Genomic DNA, 20,078 nt, shown 5'->3' on the forward strand with positions numbered 1-20,078 from the left:
GGGAGGGTGGGGAGTGGCATCCACTGAACCAGCAGTACCTGTAGTGGCTTAAATAACTCCCTTCTCTGAATAGTTGCAAAAGCTTTTCAATCTAGTTAATTGTTTTTACTTTTCCAAAGAGTCAGAATTAGAAGGCAGCTATCCTAAGTGCTTTATCTAATGTGCTCACCACCACCCCGGCCCCAGTGGATTATTCAGTTTTCAACAAGTAGTTCTATTCCTACTGAAAAATAAAGAAAATACCTTGGCTGTAGAGCAGCAAGTTTCAACCGGTGTGCTGCGGCACAGTGGTGCGCCACAGGAAGTTTTAAAACTTGCAATACCTGACTATTTAGTCAGGGGCACTTTTCCCTTAGATTGTAAAAAAAATGACAACAGCCATGCAACAAAAGCCGTCCAGTGTGAATGAATCAAAACTATACCTATTTTTTGTCAGATTGGCAAAAAATACATATTTTTTGGTGTGCAGCAGAATTTTAGTAATTATTTTATGTGAGTCATGAGATGAAAAAGGTTGAAAATCGCTGATGTAGAGTGAAAGCTCATAACTGAATCCAGTGGATACACATATTTGGCAAATTAAACCAGTATCTGATTGTGCTGTTGCTTTTACTCATTCTGTGCTGTGGGTTAGACAACGCAGTGAGAACCAGAAGCCTCAAGGTCTGTTTCTGTTCCTGGCTCTGTCCTGCCGTTCAGGTGACACAGGGCCAGTCGTGCTTGTGTGGTCACATTTCCTTCATGTGGAGTGACATGTAAGTTAATAAGTTAACTTATCTCCTTACCCACCTACCAGTGATAGTTTAAGTATAATATCTGGAAAATTCTTTGATAGTTTTGGTAAGTCATTGACAAATCACTTAATTTCTGAATCTTGGATTTTGCTGTGAAAAACAAAAACAGCATTTGCACCTCCTTATTTCCTAATTTTGCTAGAAGTAGAAGTAAACTAATTCGAAATCCCCAGGATAAGCCCTATAAATTTAAGATATTATCTCCCTTGGATTTAGTCCCTGCATTTAATTTATCTTTGTGTTTAACCTTTCTCACCAGGGGTAGCTGTGACTGCAGAATGCTGTCAGACTAAAGCTAGTGCTGATATCTGGTAATCAACAACTTAGTTGATTAATATCTGTGTTAACTATTCTTATTAACTTTAATTATAGACAGTGCTTTTTTTTCCCTTTAAGCCTGTGAAAATGGTAAGGACAATTGCAGATATAAGCTTAAAAATATATTGCTTTTCTAGGCTCTCATGTGTCATTGAATGTGATAACATATTCTGGTTAGGGCCACAATTAATGTTCTGTCAAATCAACCAGTCATTATTTAAGGACACAAGACTGGTTGATATAATTTAGAGCAGGTATCATGTTCGTGAGTGAGTTGACATGGGAGACCAGTGTATACCCCTTCCATAGACGGACATGAAGTTGAGACGTAAAGGATGAGGAGGAATGAGATACGAGGGAAGCATCATAGGCAGGCATTTGTACAGGCCCAGGGGTGAGAAAGAAGTAGGCCTATGCGGCTGGACCATGTGAATGGGGAGAGAGTGGCCTGAGGTGTATGGAGGCTAAAAAATTTGTTTTCCTCCCACTTTCTAAGTTCCTCTAGCTGGGCTAATACTCACCTTAACAGGGGCATGTTATCAGGAGAAAATGTTCAAAGTTTATTATACAAATGTACATTTGGGGGGTGCCATAAGAATGAGACTGGACGTCCATTGGGCAGTTGAGGCTTATATGTCATTATGGACAAAGGAGGAAGGGGGGCAGGGGTCTGCGATTTCGAAGGGGAAATAGGCAGTTTACAGGTGTTCAAGACAGAGCTGATGTGTAGTAAACAAATTCCTGCTGGCAACCCAGGAACAGTGGGATATAGCTAACAGCCCGCTGCTTGGATCCTCCTTATCTAATGCTGAGGTGAATACCTAAGATGCCCTCCAGGAGAAGGTCTTTTCATCTGAATCTCTGAGGCAGTAAGGGGGAGGGTCAAAAGTTCTTTCTGAGTCCTTTGTTTCTTAATAACCAGCTTAAAATCAGTATCACGAAAAGCACATTTGGGGGAGGCAAAACTTTGGTCCCCTTTAGGTGGATAGCACCCAGATAATGCCTGGCATTTTATGCTATGCTGAAGATTTAGGATTTTGAATGTACACCAGGGAGCTGTGGCAGAGGGTTTTAAACAGGAAAGTGACAAGACAAAATTTGCTTTTAAAAATATCTCTCTGGCTGATGGAACAGAGTGAGAACAGGAGCGGAGTAGGCTCTGTGAGTGCCAACATTTGGAGACTGAGAAGGAGCAGTCATAGAAGTTGGAGGAGAACCAGGGAGAGGGTGACTCTGAGGCAAGATAAGATCACTTTCAATGAAGAGGGGGTGAGTGGTGGACAGTGCGAGTGCTGCCTGGAGTCAGGTGGGTGAGGATTAGAAGTGGCCCGCAGATTTGGCAAAAAGGCGGCGAGCAGCGGCCTTACACACAATGGAATATTACTTGGCCATAAAAAGAATGAAATCTTCTTAACCATTTGTGACAGCATGGATGGATCTAGAAGGTATTATTATACTCAGTGAAATAAGTCAGCCTGAGAAAGACAAGTACTATATGATTTCATTCGTATGTGGAATCTAAAGAAGAAAATAAATGAACAAAGAAAATTGAAACAGACTCATAGACACAGAGAAAACTGGTGGCTGCCAGAGGGAAGGGCTTGGGGGACTGGATGCAAGAGGTAAAGAGATTAAGAAGTACAAATTGGCAGTTACAGAATAGTCACAGGGCTGTAAGTAAAGCATAGGGGATATAGTCAATGATACTGTGATAACTATGTATGGCACCAATTGGGATACTAGAAATATTGAGGGGAGCGCCATGTCAGTACATGATTGTCCAACCACTGAACTGTACCCCAAAACCAGTACAAAAAATTAAAAGAAATAAGTGTTGGAAGAGCTCACGAAAGGGTGAGAGAGAAAGAAGACACAAGCCTGGCTGGCCTCATCATTTGAATGACTGCAGGTGACCAGTGGGAGGACAGGTGTCACAGCGAGAACTGCTTTCCATTGTGGGGCAGTTTATGGACGTACCGGTTGTGGATTTAAACTTGTCATTCTGTGGAGAAAGATTTTTGGACGGTCCTGAGCCATTGTTTTTCTTCTATGTAACTAGGTAATTGCTAACTTGAAAGGACTACTTTTTTTTCTTTTTTCTTTGGCATTGCCTTGCAGACAGTGGAAGATGGGAGGGGTGGTGGGAGGGCTATTACCATGAAAGGAGGAAAGTGGGAAAGGGAACCCTGCGTATTCGGACCACCGTGAGTCCCAGTCTCTGTATCATTAACTGACAGTTTGGCTTTTATTGGTTCACTGGTAAATGAAGAGGTTGCACCAGATGATGTTCAAGGTCATTTCCACTGTGAAAGTGTGACTGTGTGCTATTGTGTTAGTGAATGCCATCCTTCTCTTTTCTGGGTGCATGTGAAACCTGGAGTCCTGAAGATCCTGGAATTGGGTTTAACTAGGCTAATTTAAGTCTTTCGTAGCACCTTCCCTAGTTCTTGGTCATTGTTTTAGCCTTTTAACATTATCCATGTCTCACCCGTAGTACAGGTATGTGAGAGGAGGAAATTATGTGACTAGTCTTAAATATTTGATACCTGATTAGCCATGAGAGCATTAACTATGTGGTGTTTTATCTGTCTATAGCGACTAAAAACTGGTCGTCTTGTTGCTCAGCCAGAGCTTAGGCCAATGCTAAAATGAAGCCATAATGGAGTTGGAGATGGACAGTGTGGTTAGGATGAGAATGTGAATGTGCGCATTTATGTGTCTCTCTAACTGCTTCTCTGGCTGCAATTGCAAATCCAATTACCGATGACCATTGGATCAGCCATTGTTTTCTCTCTTCCAGCTCTGCTTCCCATTCAGTTGTGCAAATGGTGACTGCAGGAGAAATAATGGAAACTGTCAGTTCTCTGTGTTTGGCTCACAGGCGGATTTTGTCTGACTGCATATGTACTTGCATATTAAAATCTGCCTGTTCTTTTGGGGTCCTGGGGCATCAGGATGAGTGGGGGTTCCTATCTTCCAGTTGGGTGGTCCCTCTTTGCTTTTAGCACCGCCCTGCCTGGCACTGGCTTTCCTAGGCCTTCCGGCTCCACTTGACTCTGTTTAGTCAAGTACAAGGACCAACAGACCTGGTTCCTCGGGATTGGCTCTCACTGTGTAGAAGCTCCAGGGGCTACTCTACCCAGGGATGGTGAAGATTGCCAGGTGGGAAAAAGGAGGGAAGATTGAGTATATGGAAGGTGTTGCTTCTGTTGAACACTTAGACTGTGTATAATGAGTAAACTCACTGAAGGAGAGATGGGTTAGACTTGGCCTAAAGTTGTCTATTCTGTCCTGCTCAGAGTGCAGGAGTTCACAAGCTATTATCAGGGCCGGAGGGGGGTGGGAGTCAGGAGAAGGAGTACTTTGTTTTTCCCCTTTAGGAAGGGAAGAGAGAAATAGGACCAACATTTATGGGACACCTTTGCGTATTAGACACAGCAGTAGGCACTTCTTCAAACAATTTGATTTCAAGTGCCTATTATAACAATCCCTCTCTTACAATATATACATACATAGTGCTATAAAGGAAATTATACAGATTTTATATATATGAAGAGAAAGAAATATAGAGATATAAATACAGATTATATTTTATATCTATAGATTTGACTCTAAAGGAAATTTTGCTAGAGCAAAGTTAAAATTTTTTGGAGAATCCACATTAGAGATTGTGAAACACTTCAGGAACTGCAGTTTATAAAAGGTAAGGTGATTTTTAGTCTAGTTTATTTATTAAGGTAGGTTCCTGTAGTATCCTTAAGGGGTTATTTAGCCTAGATATTTTCAAATAATTGATCATTGAACATAATAAATTTGTATTTCTTTAAAAATATTTACCAATTCTTACTTTTCATAGTGCTGGTCAGTTTTGCCTCTATTATAAGTTCGTAATAATGGAAATTGCATTGAAAATGGAACTTCAGCGTGTAGTGTTAGGGTCTGCACATTCACCTAAAGACTTTAGAACTTTTTTGCTTAAAGGTGAGCACTTAAAAGTCAGGTGCAGGAGTTTCCTGAGCTGAAGGACAGGTGTTGACTCCCCTTGGAGGCCTTTTTTTTCTGTAGCTGTTTGTTTCCCTAGAGATTACCATCATCATTAAATATTAAATATTAAAAGTACTGTGCTCAGTAAACACCAGGTAACAAGCTGAGATTTCTTATCAGCCTTGCTTGGGGAACCTCAGGTCACCTGAAGGATTTCTGAGAGGCTTTCAGTGAATCAAATTCCCATGCAGTTCAGTGGGAAGAAAAGCATTTCCCTGTTTTTCATAGCTTTTACTATTTATTTTCTTGCATGCTTGATCATAAGTGTAATTAGTAGCATTAATATTAAAATAGACTACTCATCAGCATTCACAACGATCTGTAGATAAATTACACATGTAGTTATCTATTAATACACTAAGCACTATTTTTTTTCTACGTGAAAAGTTGCCTTCATCCAAAGTATAAAAGTGGAAATCACCCTTTGTCCTGACTAGTGGTGCGTGTTTGGCGTGTAGACCCTCACCCAAACATTTCAGCAGGGCTGGCTTGCCCTGCGTTAGCTGCAGGGTTGCACTGTGCCTTCTGAAGGGGGTTTTCTTTTCACAAGCTGGCATCTTTGCCTGAGTAAATAAGCAATGTTACTTTGTGGCTTATTAGAGCTGCTTATGGGCACTCTTACAGATTTGTAATAGCAACTTATTTGTATTTCATTTATTACAGTGTTTGGGATTATATGTACTGACCTACTATATGAAGTGCCAACACACAATCTCTGTGGCATCTGAACTTATACTGTGACTCTGTTTAAGGGTTTTTAGGCATGCACTTCTAAAAAATACCTTTTTTTAAGAGTATAATTTTTTTTTTGCCAAGAAATAAAGTTTCTTTTAAAAGAAATTGTTGTTCATTGATTTTTAGACAGAGAAAGAGGGAGAGAGAGACACACAGACAAACAGACAGCAGACTTTGATTTGTTTTTCCACGTATTTATGCACTCATTGGTTGATTCTTGTATGTGCCCTGACCAGGGATTGAACCTGCAACCTTGGTGTATTGGGATGATGCTCTAACCAATTAAGCTACCTGGCCAGGGCTTAAGAAGTAAAGTTTTTATAGCATCTTTTATAATCTATACTCATCCAGGGGCTTTGCCTCTCCTATATATTTTCATAATTAAAAAGAAATGATAAATATCTCTTAATTTTGCTTCCCCCTCCTACATCCCTCTTGGCAATAGCCATAACAAGTTTCAGGCATCTTGGTGTAAGACCAGGTTACTTTAGGTAAGCCAGTGAAGGTAGTATTTAAGTTATACTTTGGGAATGTTGCTGATGATTTCTGAAAAGAATGATATAAAGTGTCAAGTGTTGTGGAATCTTTGCTTTAAAATAGAGAGGAAAGAAATTCAGTTGACTATAGAAAGAGCAATAATGTAGATAAAAGTCAAATTTGGAACATATCTGTGTTTAGAGTTGTGTGTAGCAGGCTGAGGATAGAGGGCGGGGTTGGCTGGGGGTGACTGGGGGTGTCTAATCCATCGGTCTGAATCTCTGCCCAGATATCTGCCTTCCCCCACAGTCATCCCCAGCTGCCCCCTTGTCCTTTACCCCCAGAACTGAAATCTAAGGTTGTAAGAAATATTTATGTACTGCTTTATTCCACAAGGTTTAGTGTGAAGGGAAAATAATGATTGAAAATTTAGAAGAGTGAGGTTGGTGTGTAACACGCACATCACCACTCTGCCTACCCACTACAGGGTGGCCTGAGATTTGTCCCTTCTGTTTCCAGCAGTCAGCGTGATGAAGGACACGTAGTCAGTTGTAAGACTGGTGGTGTCACAAAACAAAAGTGAAACACCCCCGAGGTGTGATGAAGTACTCGCTAGTCTTGAGACTGACACCTGAGAGTTCGTTCTGTGGGATTTTATGAGTTAGCTGGTGACTGTATCCTGGACTTCCCTGACCCTTGGCTTCTTTGCTTGAACAGTGTGGCTAATAGCAGTATTTAACTTGTGCAGCTGTGAGGACTGCATGAAGTAATAGCTATCAGAGACCTAGTCAGGACTGGGCACATTTTTAAGTACTCAGTAAATGGTTTCTATCATCTGTATGTACTGGGAACGCAGCAACCTGCTTCCTAAAGGAGCTAACAGATCTGTCTTGCATATAGAGGCATGTGTTGTCAACCACCCAGTCCTCCAGAGAATGTTTGGCTGGTGGGTTTAATCCTGGTTCGATGGGTTTAATTTTGCAGAGTCTTAAATCATCCTTGGTGGCAAGGTGGGTATCTGTGAAAGCTGCTCTCCCTTGCTTGACTCCGGAGCTACTCAGTGGGAGGCTTCTCTGTTGGCCTGCAAGTGTGATAGCAACTATCAGTGACCTTAGTTTAGAAATAGCTTAGGAATTCAGAGAACTGGACAGGATAGCTTCACAGCACTTCATCTTTCAACTGGGGTGGTGCAGGTGAGGATGGGAAAAAACAAGGATCACCTGGTGATAATTTCTGACATTCAGAGATAACCCAGAAAGCCATGTTTTCTTCCCAGTTGTGCTGGCAGTGGGATGGATTGTGAGATAGTCCCAAGACATTTAGAGTTTCTGGGGAATTTGCACCATCTGTCAGAGAAAGGTATGCAGGGTATTTATCTGAACACCTGGTACCGAGGCCACTGCCAAATTGAGGATGAGTACTCGGACTCACGCCTAAATGGACAGTCACATGTAAATTCTAGTAGTTTTACTTGACTAAATTTGAGTAGCAAGGATGGAACCTTTATTTTAATAACATTTTAAACAATCACATTTTCTTTATGAGTTATTGTTATTTAAACATTTTTTGCTTTTTACATTATCTTCAGAAACAGTTTTACTGACATTTCTGGTGAGAAGGTTTTTTCTTTTTTAAGCCTAAAATTCCCTTGTGAGTTAAGCAAGTAACTCTCCCTGATTCATTGAGCACCTCACTGTTTTTAGACCTTTGCTGGACTGAAAAAGCTTTTCTGTCAAGTTTCTTACTTTTATTCTACACGTAATACAGTTCTACACCCTCAGCCTCTATGGCTTTCCTAAGAGCGGGCTGTCCTTTTGTGAGTTGTTGTTTTAAAAAGAGCCCCCAATCTTCCTGCTACATCTCTGAGACAGGTATGGATATTTTATGAAGACAAATATTGAGATCCACCTGTGAAAGTCTTATCAACAATAGCCTGTTTTTGTCAGTAATGCTGCTTCGGTTGATCCTGAAGACAGGTATTCTGCGGGGGTGGTGAGAATACTTATGTTCTGGCTCATTTTCCTTCCGGTATTTTTGCCACTTAGTACATACAGCTTACGAAGCATGTGGCCCCCCTTGGGAAAGCATGCCTCACCCCACTCAGCAAAGCAAGGCAGTCCCTACTGTCTTCTTGTGGGCAAAGAAGCTGACATGGAGAGAGGTTGAGAAGTAATTGAAGAAATGCAGGTGCTGTCCCCGAGTTTTTCTAAGGATTTGTGTAACCCCAGGACCCTGGCCCTTTTCCTTATCTGAACACAAGACAGAAAAGGAAATCTTAGATACCAGTGAAGTGTGAGAGGAGAAGGAAAGTGCTTTGAATTTTGGATCGCTCAGCTCAGGGCCATTTCCTCTGGCCACCCTTGAAAGGAAGTGCCTTCCTCACTCACTCACTGTGCCGTAAGGGTCCCCCAGAAGCTCATAGCCGTGCGGGTACCGGAAAGCTGTAGCCTCCCGAGGCCATCGCTGAGAGTATCAGAAATGCCGTGGGGTGGTTGTACGGGATGGGAGTGAGAATGGCCAATGGGCATGAAGGGTCTTTTGGTGAGTTGGTGGAAATGTTCTAAAATTGGATCATGGCCATGGTCACACAGCTCTGTAAATATATTAAAAGTCACTGAATTATACACTTAAAATGTGCAAGTTTTATGACATGTAAATTATACTTCAATAAAACTGATTAAAAAAATGCTGCAAGTTTGGGCTTTCTTGAAGGGAACCATGTTTTGTAGCCCTGCACTGTATCTGAAAGCTTCCCCAGCTGCCTGAAAGCGCATGACAGGGTGAGTGGGGAGGCGTCGGAGGCAGGAGCTGGAGGAAATGGGGACACGCAGAATCTTACTCATAAGGCAGAGAGGAGGCCTGGGATCAAAATGGGGATAATAGGGCACCGTTTCTTTGTGCTGATGACAACTCAGATTAGGTTCCAGAAGGTAAAGTGCATTGCTCTCCATGAACGACGAGAGCTCCCTTTCTGAATGGCTCACACCCTTCATTTGGTGAATGACACTTTGTGGCCAGAAATCTTACCCTAAAATCCCATCAGCCCATATAAACTGCCCTAGAAAATGATTTTTATCAGATGTACTATACAGATTTGGGTAAATATATTACAAAATGATTCCAAATAACCTCAATACAACTAATGTAGCCTAACTGCCATTTTTTAAAAAATTTTTATTGTTATTCAATTACAGTTGTATGCCTTTATTTTTTTTTTCTTTACCAGTATTTATAAGATGTAGAAAATATTTAATGTGGCAGGTTTTAAAAAAATGTCTTACTTAAATTTTTTATGATGTTTTTCTAACTCCAGAATGAAGGCAACTGAGCTTTCCGTGTTTGCTTTACTAAAGAAGTTGGTTGGCTTTGCTTACATATATTGTGTGAAACAAGATAAAGCTGCAGGACTCCCTCAGTAACTGGAGCGCAGGAAACAATTGACACCGTTACTTAATTCACATTGTTTCTGAGACATTTCCTACTTGCTAGTATAATATAACTTTCCCATGAGAACAATTTGCTTGCAAATGGCTAGACATGAGGCACTTCTCATTGGTACAGCTTCTGTGAGAATTTCACGGTACTTTGTAGTAGTTGAGCTGGCATGTGTGTCTGTGTGTTTGTGTGTCTTGCTGGGGGAAGGTTTCTCTAGATGCTTCCAACTTCATTCCAAGTATCAACTGTCTTCTGTTGAATGCTAACCCATTCACTCTGGGTTCTGCATTCCTGCGTTGGAACCTCTTTCTTGAAGAAGCATGTAATTGTTTTAATCCTTCCAGTTTAAGGAAACACCCTGGTGAATTATAGTGTTTTTACACATGCAGGGTGAGTTACTGTGAATTATGGTGTTTTTCGATATGCTGAACGAGTTACTGTGAAACGCAGTTCACGGCAATTTAGATCAGACCTACTGCGTGTTCAAGCATTATGTGTAGTGTGCGATATTGTCTGGGACACTAAAGGGGCCATCAAGGAGTCATTCCAGAATGGGAGATGAAGCCCACGCATGAGATTTTCTAATTTGTAGTTCAAAAAAAAAAAAAGAGAGAGAAAAAAAAGTTTCTACATTACTTTCAAAATGGTGGTTCCCACATTCAGAAGTTACACTATATATAAAGTGAAAGTAAAAGTTTCCCAATTAAAAAAAAAGATGTAGAACTTTGAGTTCCTTTTTTTCTGTCTTATCAGATTTTGTTAAAATAATACCACTTGTCAGTTTTGCAGCTTCTTCCATCCAGAGAACTAAAAGCACTTCACAATCTTTTTTCCTCTTCCCCTTCTCTTCAAGGCAGTGTTTGCTGGGCTGGGTTTATTTTTATCAATGCAACAAACAGTTTTTAGAAACTTTTAGAAATGTAAAAAGAAAAATGGGAATGGCACTGTAGCTGACATTCATTTTAGCTGCTTCCTGATGTGAACATTTGAGTTTTTCTAGAATCTCTCTCCAAGTATGTCTTACTTTTTCTCAGCTTGTCCCAGTTCTAAGTCTCTATTCTACTGAATGGGTAAAAAACAAAAACAAACAAACAGAAGTTTGGGTGTTAAGCCTTATCCCCAGAAGAATGACTTCTTGAATTCTGAATTAGATCTTTATTTTTTGTTGCTCCAAGACCTCCTTTTCCAGCACCCTGTTGAGTATGATCACAGACTCATGGAAACTTAGAATTCAGAGGGCCTCTGGGGCTGCCCAGGATAGGTCTGTCATTATACAAATGATGAGATTGAGGCCCAGATTCAAGGTCATATAGCTAATTGATGGCAGCGGTCTGACCAGAATGAAGGATATCTGATTTCCGGTGCAGTATTCTTTGGTTTTCCTAAACAAAAGTAGTCAATCTGGATAGAAACTAGAGGACACCCTCACAGAACCTTAGTGCCAACCAACGGTTTGAATTACACTCTCGCTAACTGAAAATGGGGAGATCGTATATTTCTAGTTTGACCTTGTCAAATACAGAATGGTAATGTTGAATTCATAGGCATTTTCTTCTGACCCGTGGATCTTGTGCAATTTATACGCATCAGAGAATGCGATTCAAATGATCGGTGATTTGTGTACCTTCCGTTAGGCCACCACACCATCTACATTGGGGTCCACGTGCCGAAGAGTTACAGGAGAAGGAGACGTCACAAGAGAAAGCCAGGGCACAAAGACAAGAAGGAAAAGGAGAGAATCTCTGAGAACTACTCTGACAAGTCAGATGTGGAAAACGCCGATGAATCTGGCAGCAGCATCCTGAAACCGCTCAGTGAGTACTCCACGGGTGTCGGTGCCTCTTTCTGCCTCACTCCTCCGTCCTTGGGAAGGACACCTTTTAGGATCTTGTGGCTAATGGGGAGGGACACAATGATAAGAGGATGGGCTCCTCTAAAGGATAACATCTGTGGAGATGCTTTTCTTATACCAACAGGTTGGTCTAGGAGGAGATTTGGTAAAATTCTGAACTGGTTGGAAAAGATATGATAAAGTATAGGCATGGTCTTGTATTCTACATTTTGACTACTGAAATAGGGCAGGGTATTATAGATGTACTGAACTGCAGTCATCAATAGTAACTGAAAGATTCTTAAAGAAATTTTTGGATTGTTTCTGCTTAGAGATAGGTTCTGTTGAGATAGTAGGTCAAGATGATATATATATATATATAAGTGAATGATACTTATAGGCTCATAGGGGACATTTAACCAGTCCATGAGCCAGGTCAGTGATTTAAAAGGAATAGTGGGAAAGCACCCTGTAAGTCACAAGAGACTGTAGAGTGGAGTGGCATAGCTCTTGAAATGTTGAACATATTAGATATCATAAGAACAGAGTAACAGGAGGTCAGAAAACACTCTTGGATTTCAGGGATGTGGGGGACTATGTGTTTAGGTGCATATGTATGTTGCTTTTGTTTCTTTTGATGTGGACAGTATTTGGCTCTCTGGGTAACCCTGAGTCTGAAGTGAGAATGAGTATGTGCATCAGAAGCGAGCAAGCGAGTGCGAAGCGGTAGAAGCACATGTCAGTTTTGGGAGATTCCCCGAAGGAGTTGCACAGTGACAGCTTTTTCTCTTGGCAGAGCTCTGTCTGTTTATTCTTCATCTCTTTGCTGCAGTTGCAGAAATACGGAACCTGCGATAAAATGCATTAAGCACAGACGAAGATCTAGTTCAGTCATTGCAGGTGATGGGAAGCCAAACTGGAATGAACAGCCCAGGAGTGTTGAAGAGTGACTTTATGGCGTTAACCTAAAGAGGATGTGAAGTGCAGTGATGTGCATCTGGATGTCTTTTATAGGCTCACTATTGGAACTGAGCAGGTGGCTTCGAAGCTGCCATGCTGAGAGGAGCAGTGTGACGGGCCGCCTAACTGAAGATGAACGTTTTGAGGAGAGTTTGGAGATGGACTGTGAAGTGAAAGTGTAAAGGCATTGAGACTTAGAAGGGACCAGAGGGCAGGAGACGAGAGCTATGTGCTTTTCATTGGAATGCTGGGAATCGAAAGGGAATCCTTCATATATTGACTGAAAAAAACAAAACAAAAACAAAAGAATGGGGTCTATTTCAAGTAAAGTTCTTGAAATGCAGAAAAAAAGGTCACAGTTAATAGTGTGAAGGAACAAAAGATAACATTCCTTTCTAAATAAATTACGGTTGTCACCCTTGGGTTGCTATCTATTTTGGCAAGGCCTGAGCCAGAATTAGAGGTGCTCTGCCTAATGTGCATGTGGGATCACTCTCTCTCGCTCTTGCTCTCTCTTTGTCTCTCTCATAGTCATCTCCCGTTCTGCAGTTTACTAACAAGAGTGCATCATCATTATAAATATTAAAAAGGGAGAGATACTCTCCTAGACAAATGGACCAAGGGATTATGAAATGATAATCATCTACCAACTTTGTAAGAAAGACAATGGAACAATGCCAGTAGTATTCAAGTCAGTAAAAGGGAATGAACTGATTGGAAAGGGAGTGAGAATGAATGTATCTACCATGGGAGTTGTTTTCTGTGGCATTTAGGGACTATTTTGAGTACAGCATGTACAGCAAACAAGGTATTTCTTTATCTTTAACCTCAGCGGTCTCCTTCCAGGGGAGTGTTGCATTGTGTTGTATGCCCGGTTTCCGAAAGGATCATACAGAGAGACCATTGTTAAGGACCAAATTGTTCAGTGATCATAAGAAAGCTATTTATAAATTTGCATTATATAGTTAGTTATTTTCCTGCTAGTTAATAAGTTATGCGTCATCTAATTTGACATGAAGGCTCTCTTAGAAATTGTTGTATATTCTCTCCACCGCTTATCATGGAGACTAGATGAATTGGTGGCTGGTTTATCTGATGCATTTCTATGTACAATGGTGCACTTGTTACACTCACATACCGAAGGACATTTAACCCTATGATTTTGGGGAAGCTACAGGTCTCGGGCACCAACATGACAATAAAATTATTTTATGGGAAACTATTTACTGAAATAGCTGCCTAGTAGTATGCCATAATTGTTTCTGAAGCACAGCCACACACAGTTTCTGTTATTGTTGGATCTAGGTTTTTGGAGATACTTATGTCTATAGATGTACTATAGCCCCCAGACAAGATTCTTGCATGGGCCTGACATTCTATCAGGTGAGGCTTCTCCTCTTGAAAATGCCCCACATATGAATAGAGTCACTTGATGGGAATCGTGTCTGATGCTTTCCTTGTTGTCACCCACATACATAGTCCATCAGTGACTTTCGTCGCTTCTACTTCTAAAATAGGTCTGGATCTGTCTACTATGGACAAGTCTGGCTGCCACATTCTGGTCCAGCAAATTGTCATCTCTTGTGTAGGCAACGGCAACAGGCTCCCCTTTTCAAGTCTGTTTCCACAGAGGCCACAGCGATCGTACAGTGTAAATGGAGCCGTGCCATTCGCCTGCTGAAAACGTCCTCGGTCCTTGGAGCGAGATCTCGATGGGGCATCACGGCACGCGGTGTCTCAACAGCCATGCTCTGTGTCGTTTTCTCCTGGCTTACGCTTCTTTAGCCACACTGATTTTTCAGCTCCTTGGTGCCAAAACTTTTTCTGCTTCAGGGCCTTTTGCACATGTAATCCTGTCTTTTCGGAAAAGTCATTCCATCTTTGCCCTGGTTAGCTTTTCTTTCCTTTTATATTGCAGCTTTAAATTTTTGTGTTATCTGGGAGGCCTTTCCTTCTACTCTATGCAATGTGGGGCTAAAATAGGTTTACAGTTGTGAGTACACAAACAACAGAGTTTATTCCTGTATTATTATTATTCATTAATTATTGTATTATTTTCCATGTGAACAACTGTAACCCTGCTTTTGTTCCACCCTGTGTAATGTATGTTCTCCAATGTTATTCTTTCTCAGCTCTTTGTTTCCTTCATAATATGTGTTTTAACTTACAGTTTTGTGAGCCTACACTTTTGTCTTGTGCTGATGCTAGGCTGTAAGCTCCAGGAGAGCTAGGATCAGAGTGTTCTTGTCCATTGTCTTCTCTGGCACCTAGCACAGCGTCTGGCATATAGTATATGCTTAATAAATGCTTATTGCACAGTGATTGAATGGAGGAACTACTGCAGGTAAATATATAAGCGTTGCTTTTATTTATCTAAATATTTTCTACCATATAGATAAAGGTTCAGCTGATTTTCTTATTTTTAATGCCTGCAAATCAATCTTTATATTTCCCTGCACTGCCTTCCTCCCTTGCCATGCAAATCTGGCCCTAACTTTTAATTATTCTGCTTTGGAAGGTGTCTTGGTATTTTAACTATTGCTAAGAAGGCATTTTGGCCTGTGGAGGTGGCTCCAGAGTGTGTTGAGTTGCTTGTCACACACAGGTGATAGGAGAAACTGATCCACAGGGCACATGGATTTATCATGTACCTTTAAAAGCGCTCACTACCCTGCACGTGGGCAGCTCAGCTTCGGAAGTCATATTAAAGACGCATGGAATGGAACAGTGAAGGCATTTAAAAGAAGAAATAAGTCGAATATTTTCCAGTATTTAGGCACATAAGGAAGATGACAGTGTTAATGGGTTCACTTAGCTTATGACACAGATGCTTTTTCTTTTCTCCATGGCTTCGGTGTTAAGACAGGGCTTCTAGCAGGTTCTGCATACCATGCTGGGGTGCCATGGAGTAAAAGCTGGTGTTCAAATACCAGTTCTGCCCCTCCGCAGCTGGGTGAACTTGGGAAGTTAGTTAAACCTTTTCTTTCTGTATCTACCAAATGGGTTGATAACACTTATCTCACAGTGGCGCTTAAGGATTAAATGAGGTAATTCATGGGGTGCTATTAGCATCAAACCCAGGATGTAAAGATGATTGTTATCATCATCACTATTATTACCACTAGCCCCTCACTAGCTTGTTGAGAAAACCCAGTGACTGGTGTACGTATGTAGATGCATTGCCCATGGTAGGTTCTCTACAAATGCCGGCTTTCTTCCTCCCATTACTAACTTCTCCCCCTGCAAACTCTTACATGTTCTGCAAGGCCTAGTGCACGTCTTCCTGTGGCTCCCCCGCCACCCTAGGGCAGAGTGATCCCCTTGCTCATTTGTTCCTCACACCTCCAAGTGACGGCACACAGGGGAAAAAGACAGGGTTTCTAAAAAGTGTATGCATGATTCTCACACATTTGGAACTTTAAGGAGGGAAGCTAGCTGGCTTTATTTCTCCCCTGAAGTCAGCGGCAGCTCCAAGTCCTTGTACAGCTGCTCTTCCCAGGGTGACGCTGAGAAGTGTGATACCTGAGCTACTACGGGGAGAGTGGCTGGGGAAGAAAAGTGAGATGGAGGAGAAACAGGAGGAGAGACAAGGGAGTGAGGAGGTGGTGAGGAGTGGGCGGTGGAGAGAAAAGTGAGATTGTGCTCTTTCTTAAAAATAATTCTTTTGCCTCCTCCACGGTGCACTTGTTTCTTCTAAGTTAGCAGCTGCCATCCTTGAGGGTTGCCCAGAAAGTGGGTGGGAAGGTGGTCCCCGGTGCCATAGGCTCTGGAAATACAGCACAAATTCCCACCATAGGTGGTTTTGATCTTTGAACTTCTCATTTTGCTAGTGTCCTAGGATATATATGGGGGAATCACATGCCACTTTGTGGCTGCAGAGACTCTGAAAATGTGTAAAATGTTGGGAAACAGAGCTACAGACAGAACATCCTGTTCGGCATGTTGGTCTGATGTGTATGTTTCTGGACGAGCTTGAGCAGGCATCGGTGCCCGGAGCTGCGGACTGCCTTGCACACATGTGTCTTGCTCTTGTGGAATCAGCTTGCTAGGTCTGTGCATGCAGACACTCATTCAATCTTTTTGAGCTCTTTGGAAGTGTACCAGAACTGGTGGATCTGTGCTTGTGAACGTGGTTCTGTGAGCCTGGAGCAATGGATGCCAGTGGGCGCTCCTGTTATATTCAGGAAACTGAAACCAAGAAGTGGGCAGTTGCTTTTGTTTAGTGCTTCCGGGTAAGTGGACAGAGTAGCTTTGCATAAGAGCCAAGATTATTTGAGGTTTTGTCATTTGACTTCCCCTTTTCCCAGTGCACACCCCTGTGCCCTCCGCTAACCTGACTTTATTCTCCTTGGTAGTTTTCTACTTTTTCTTGATTTTTAAATGTTTTCAGCTAAGGTCCTTATTTCTGATATCATAAACTTAGATTTCTTTAATTTTCTTTTTTCTTTCTTTCTTTTTTTTTTTTTATAGAGAGGGCAAGGGAGGGAGAGAGGGAGAGAAACATCAAAGTGTGGTTGCCTCTTGTGTGCCCCCTACTGGGGACCTGGCCTGCAACCCAGGCATGTGCCTTGACTGGCAATTGAACCTGGCACCCCTTTGGTTTGCAGGCTGGCACTCAATTCACTTTGCCTCAGCAGCCAGTGCAGATTTCTTTAATTTTCTGTGTGCTATTTGCATATCCCCAAAATGAATCCATATGCAGGAGTGAAGGTCTTTGGAATGTGTGTGAAATATGGTACATTCTTTCCTTGTTAAGGAACAAAACAAAACACAAATGAAAAAAATATACTCTTTCATCCTCTTCTGTTTTTTTCATCTTATGCAAGTAAGAGGAATTACTTTATCTTTAGGAAGTACTTTAGTATTAAAAAAAAAAGCTTTTTATATTAAATAACTGAAAACTTTAAAAGTGCCATTTCAGGAGGGGCACTTGTGATGCAACGTGACTGAAAAGGCAGCATATCATGGCCGTCTGGAGCCTGGACTCGGGCCAGGCTGCATTTGATTCCCAGGTCATACCAGCACTGTAACCTTGGCAAGTTACTCAACCTCTCTGCTTCAGTTTCCTCATCTATAAAAAGGGATAGTAATAGAACTTAATTCATAGTGTTCTGGGTATTAACTGAGTAGTGCATCTAGTTGGCAATAATGATCAACAGTTAATATTGTGAGTTACTTGGAACACATTCTTCAAGCTCACGCTTTCCCTGCAGTGTGCACAGGTAAGGCTGAAAGCTTCAGACTAGAACTTTGCCGAGATCGACTCCCCGTGAAGGCCAATCACTGTTCTTGAGGCTCTTCTGGCCTTTTCTACTACAAATACCCACTAGCTATTCCTTTGTTTAGCTGTCACCTTGGCTCCCAACGGCATCTGTGGAAGAACTAACCTAAATTCAGTCTCTCAACTTGCCACTGGATGTCAGCTGGGATGCTGGTTGGCAGGAATAGGGACCAAGGAAATAAGGGACAGAAGTGATTCCTAATATTACACTGCTCTTTTGTGTAGAATTTTGCCACTGGCCAGTGACTGCATACCAAGTGTGTCCTTGAATTTAGTCAACAGTTGGAATTCCTAGTTCTGGGGCGCTGAAAGCAAATGGGCTATTCACTTTTTCATGAGAAGAATCTCTTTCTGGCCTTGCGTGTATGTGTTTCTCAGTGAAATTAATCTGAGTAGAGGGGCTTTTGGGTGGGACAGGTCAGCAGCTTGAAGGCAGCACTGGGCAGAAAGGAAAACGTGTTTCGCGTACTTGTGTTTTTGGTGGCACTGGCTTGGCACAACGAAGTTGTGTTTTGTGTGGTACAAATAATTGCTGTTTATTCCCCCATGATGCTGGTGAATGCAGGAGGACTGTGTCATGGGGCCTCAGTCTCCTCTAGCCCGTTAACTATATAAACCTCTTAGGGGGCCTTGGAGTTCTGGAGTGCTGCTCTCTTGAAGTCACTTAGAAGTGCCCTCCAAGGAGAAGTTCTTACACTATAAAAGGTGTCACTTTTTTGTTGCCTCTGACTGTTCTATTACAATAGTGATTCCATTTTGTCATGCCATGAGATGTTATGAATAGTGTGTTTGTGTGTGTCATGGGAGAGTTGATGCTGCTGCTATTTATAGCGACTCATGAGTTAAGGAGGCCTCAAAGGGTTCTACTGTGCTCCAGGTGCTGGGTCCTCGGTGCTAACAAGAGATTGTGACTTGGGGTGGAAAGTGGGGGAAAACAGAGCTGTGCGTAGAATTTAAAATGTGAATTGTACTTTACTGAAGTCAGTGGGGTGTAAATGACTGTCTGCCACAGGCATTACTACCTGAGTAGAAGGCAGGGCACACCCTGAGGTTTGGGTTCAAGTTTATAAGACAGGAGGCTAGAGTGGTGAGTGCATGTGTGAGTATGTGTGTAAGTATGTGTGTGATTGAAATGTACTAAAAGAATGAAAGATATTGGTAGGGATCTTCTTGAAATTGTATGCTGTTTAGGAAGTTTCTCACATTGCAGGAAAGGATTCTTAAAGGACTAGATAGGTGTTCATACTGGGGATTTAGATTCAGGGCTTTGTGAGTTTGAACCGTTGATGCAGAAATAGTTGGGGTGAGGGACTGTGGGAGGCCATAGTGTACTCATGCTCTATTAATACATTCTCCAGAACTCTTCCATGATCACAGTGTAGAAGTGGGAACATTGGGCCCTTTTAATAACTTTCCCATGGATGGAGACTGTTACTTGACTTTTCATCATATGTTTATAGAGGTGTTGTGAGCATTGAGTCCCCATTATCCTGGCTACTTACATAATAAAAATCCCAATTATCCTTACTTGCTCTCTGTTCTTTTCCTTCCATAGCCAGCTGCTCACTGAGTCCTATTGGTATTTCCTTCAAAGTGTCTCTTGTGTCTGCCCTTCTCTTCCAATTTCTAAGGTAACATCTTCTTATTTGGGTTTTCAGCCTTTAGATTCTTGCTTGAAATAGAAGGGAGTTATTTCATACCAGCTGCCAGACATCTAAAATACCACTCCCATCTTGTCTCTTTTTAATTGAGAAACAAACAATAATAATTACACAAAAAACTCATGTTCCTCATTTCTTAAAGCAAGTTCCTACTTTGGGATTCTTAGACGTTTAGGAGTAAACTGACAATGTAATGGAGTTGTCTCTACTATTCCCAATATTTTTCAGTAGTTCAGCAAAAATGATAGGTTTACTTTTTTCAGCAAGGCCTCAAAGAGTGCATTTATACCAGCTCATAATGACTTTCCCAGTTTTTGAACTCCTGTGGCAAATATTACCCATCGCATATTCTGGTACTCAGTCCTGTAACGCCGTAAGCGGTGACTTGTCGCTTTCATTCATGTGTGTGCCATCTGCCCAACAGTGTCATTATAGCCTGAAGGGCAGGGGCAATATCGCATACTCACTTGGAGTCATGTTCTGAACTATCCTTTGAATGATGCAGAAGTAAAAGGTCCAGAAATTACCAATTAGGTTAAAAT

General features: G+C 41.7%; 1 protein-coding gene across 7 annotated transcripts in view; it reads left to right on the forward strand.

Annotated features, from left to right (window-relative positions):
* The window catches only part of SLC4A4 (solute carrier family 4 member 4), a 385,416-nt gene that overhangs the window by 117,333 nt on the left and 248,005 nt on the right, over positions 1–20,078 (forward strand). For all 7 annotated transcript variants that reach the window (XM_071221288.1, XM_053922271.2, XM_053922273.2 and 4 more), the window contains one exon: positions 11,438–11,617. In XM_071221288.1, the coding sequence (XP_071077389.1) occupies positions 11,438–11,617 (180 nt within the window). The remainder of the gene's footprint in view (positions 1–11,437; positions 11,618–20,078) is intronic.

The sequence above is a fragment of the Desmodus rotundus genome, chromosome 4, assembly GCF_022682495.2.
Source record: "Desmodus rotundus isolate HL8 chromosome 4, HLdesRot8A.1, whole genome shotgun sequence".
Lineage (NCBI taxonomy): Eukaryota > Metazoa > Chordata > Mammalia > Chiroptera > Phyllostomidae > Desmodus > Desmodus rotundus.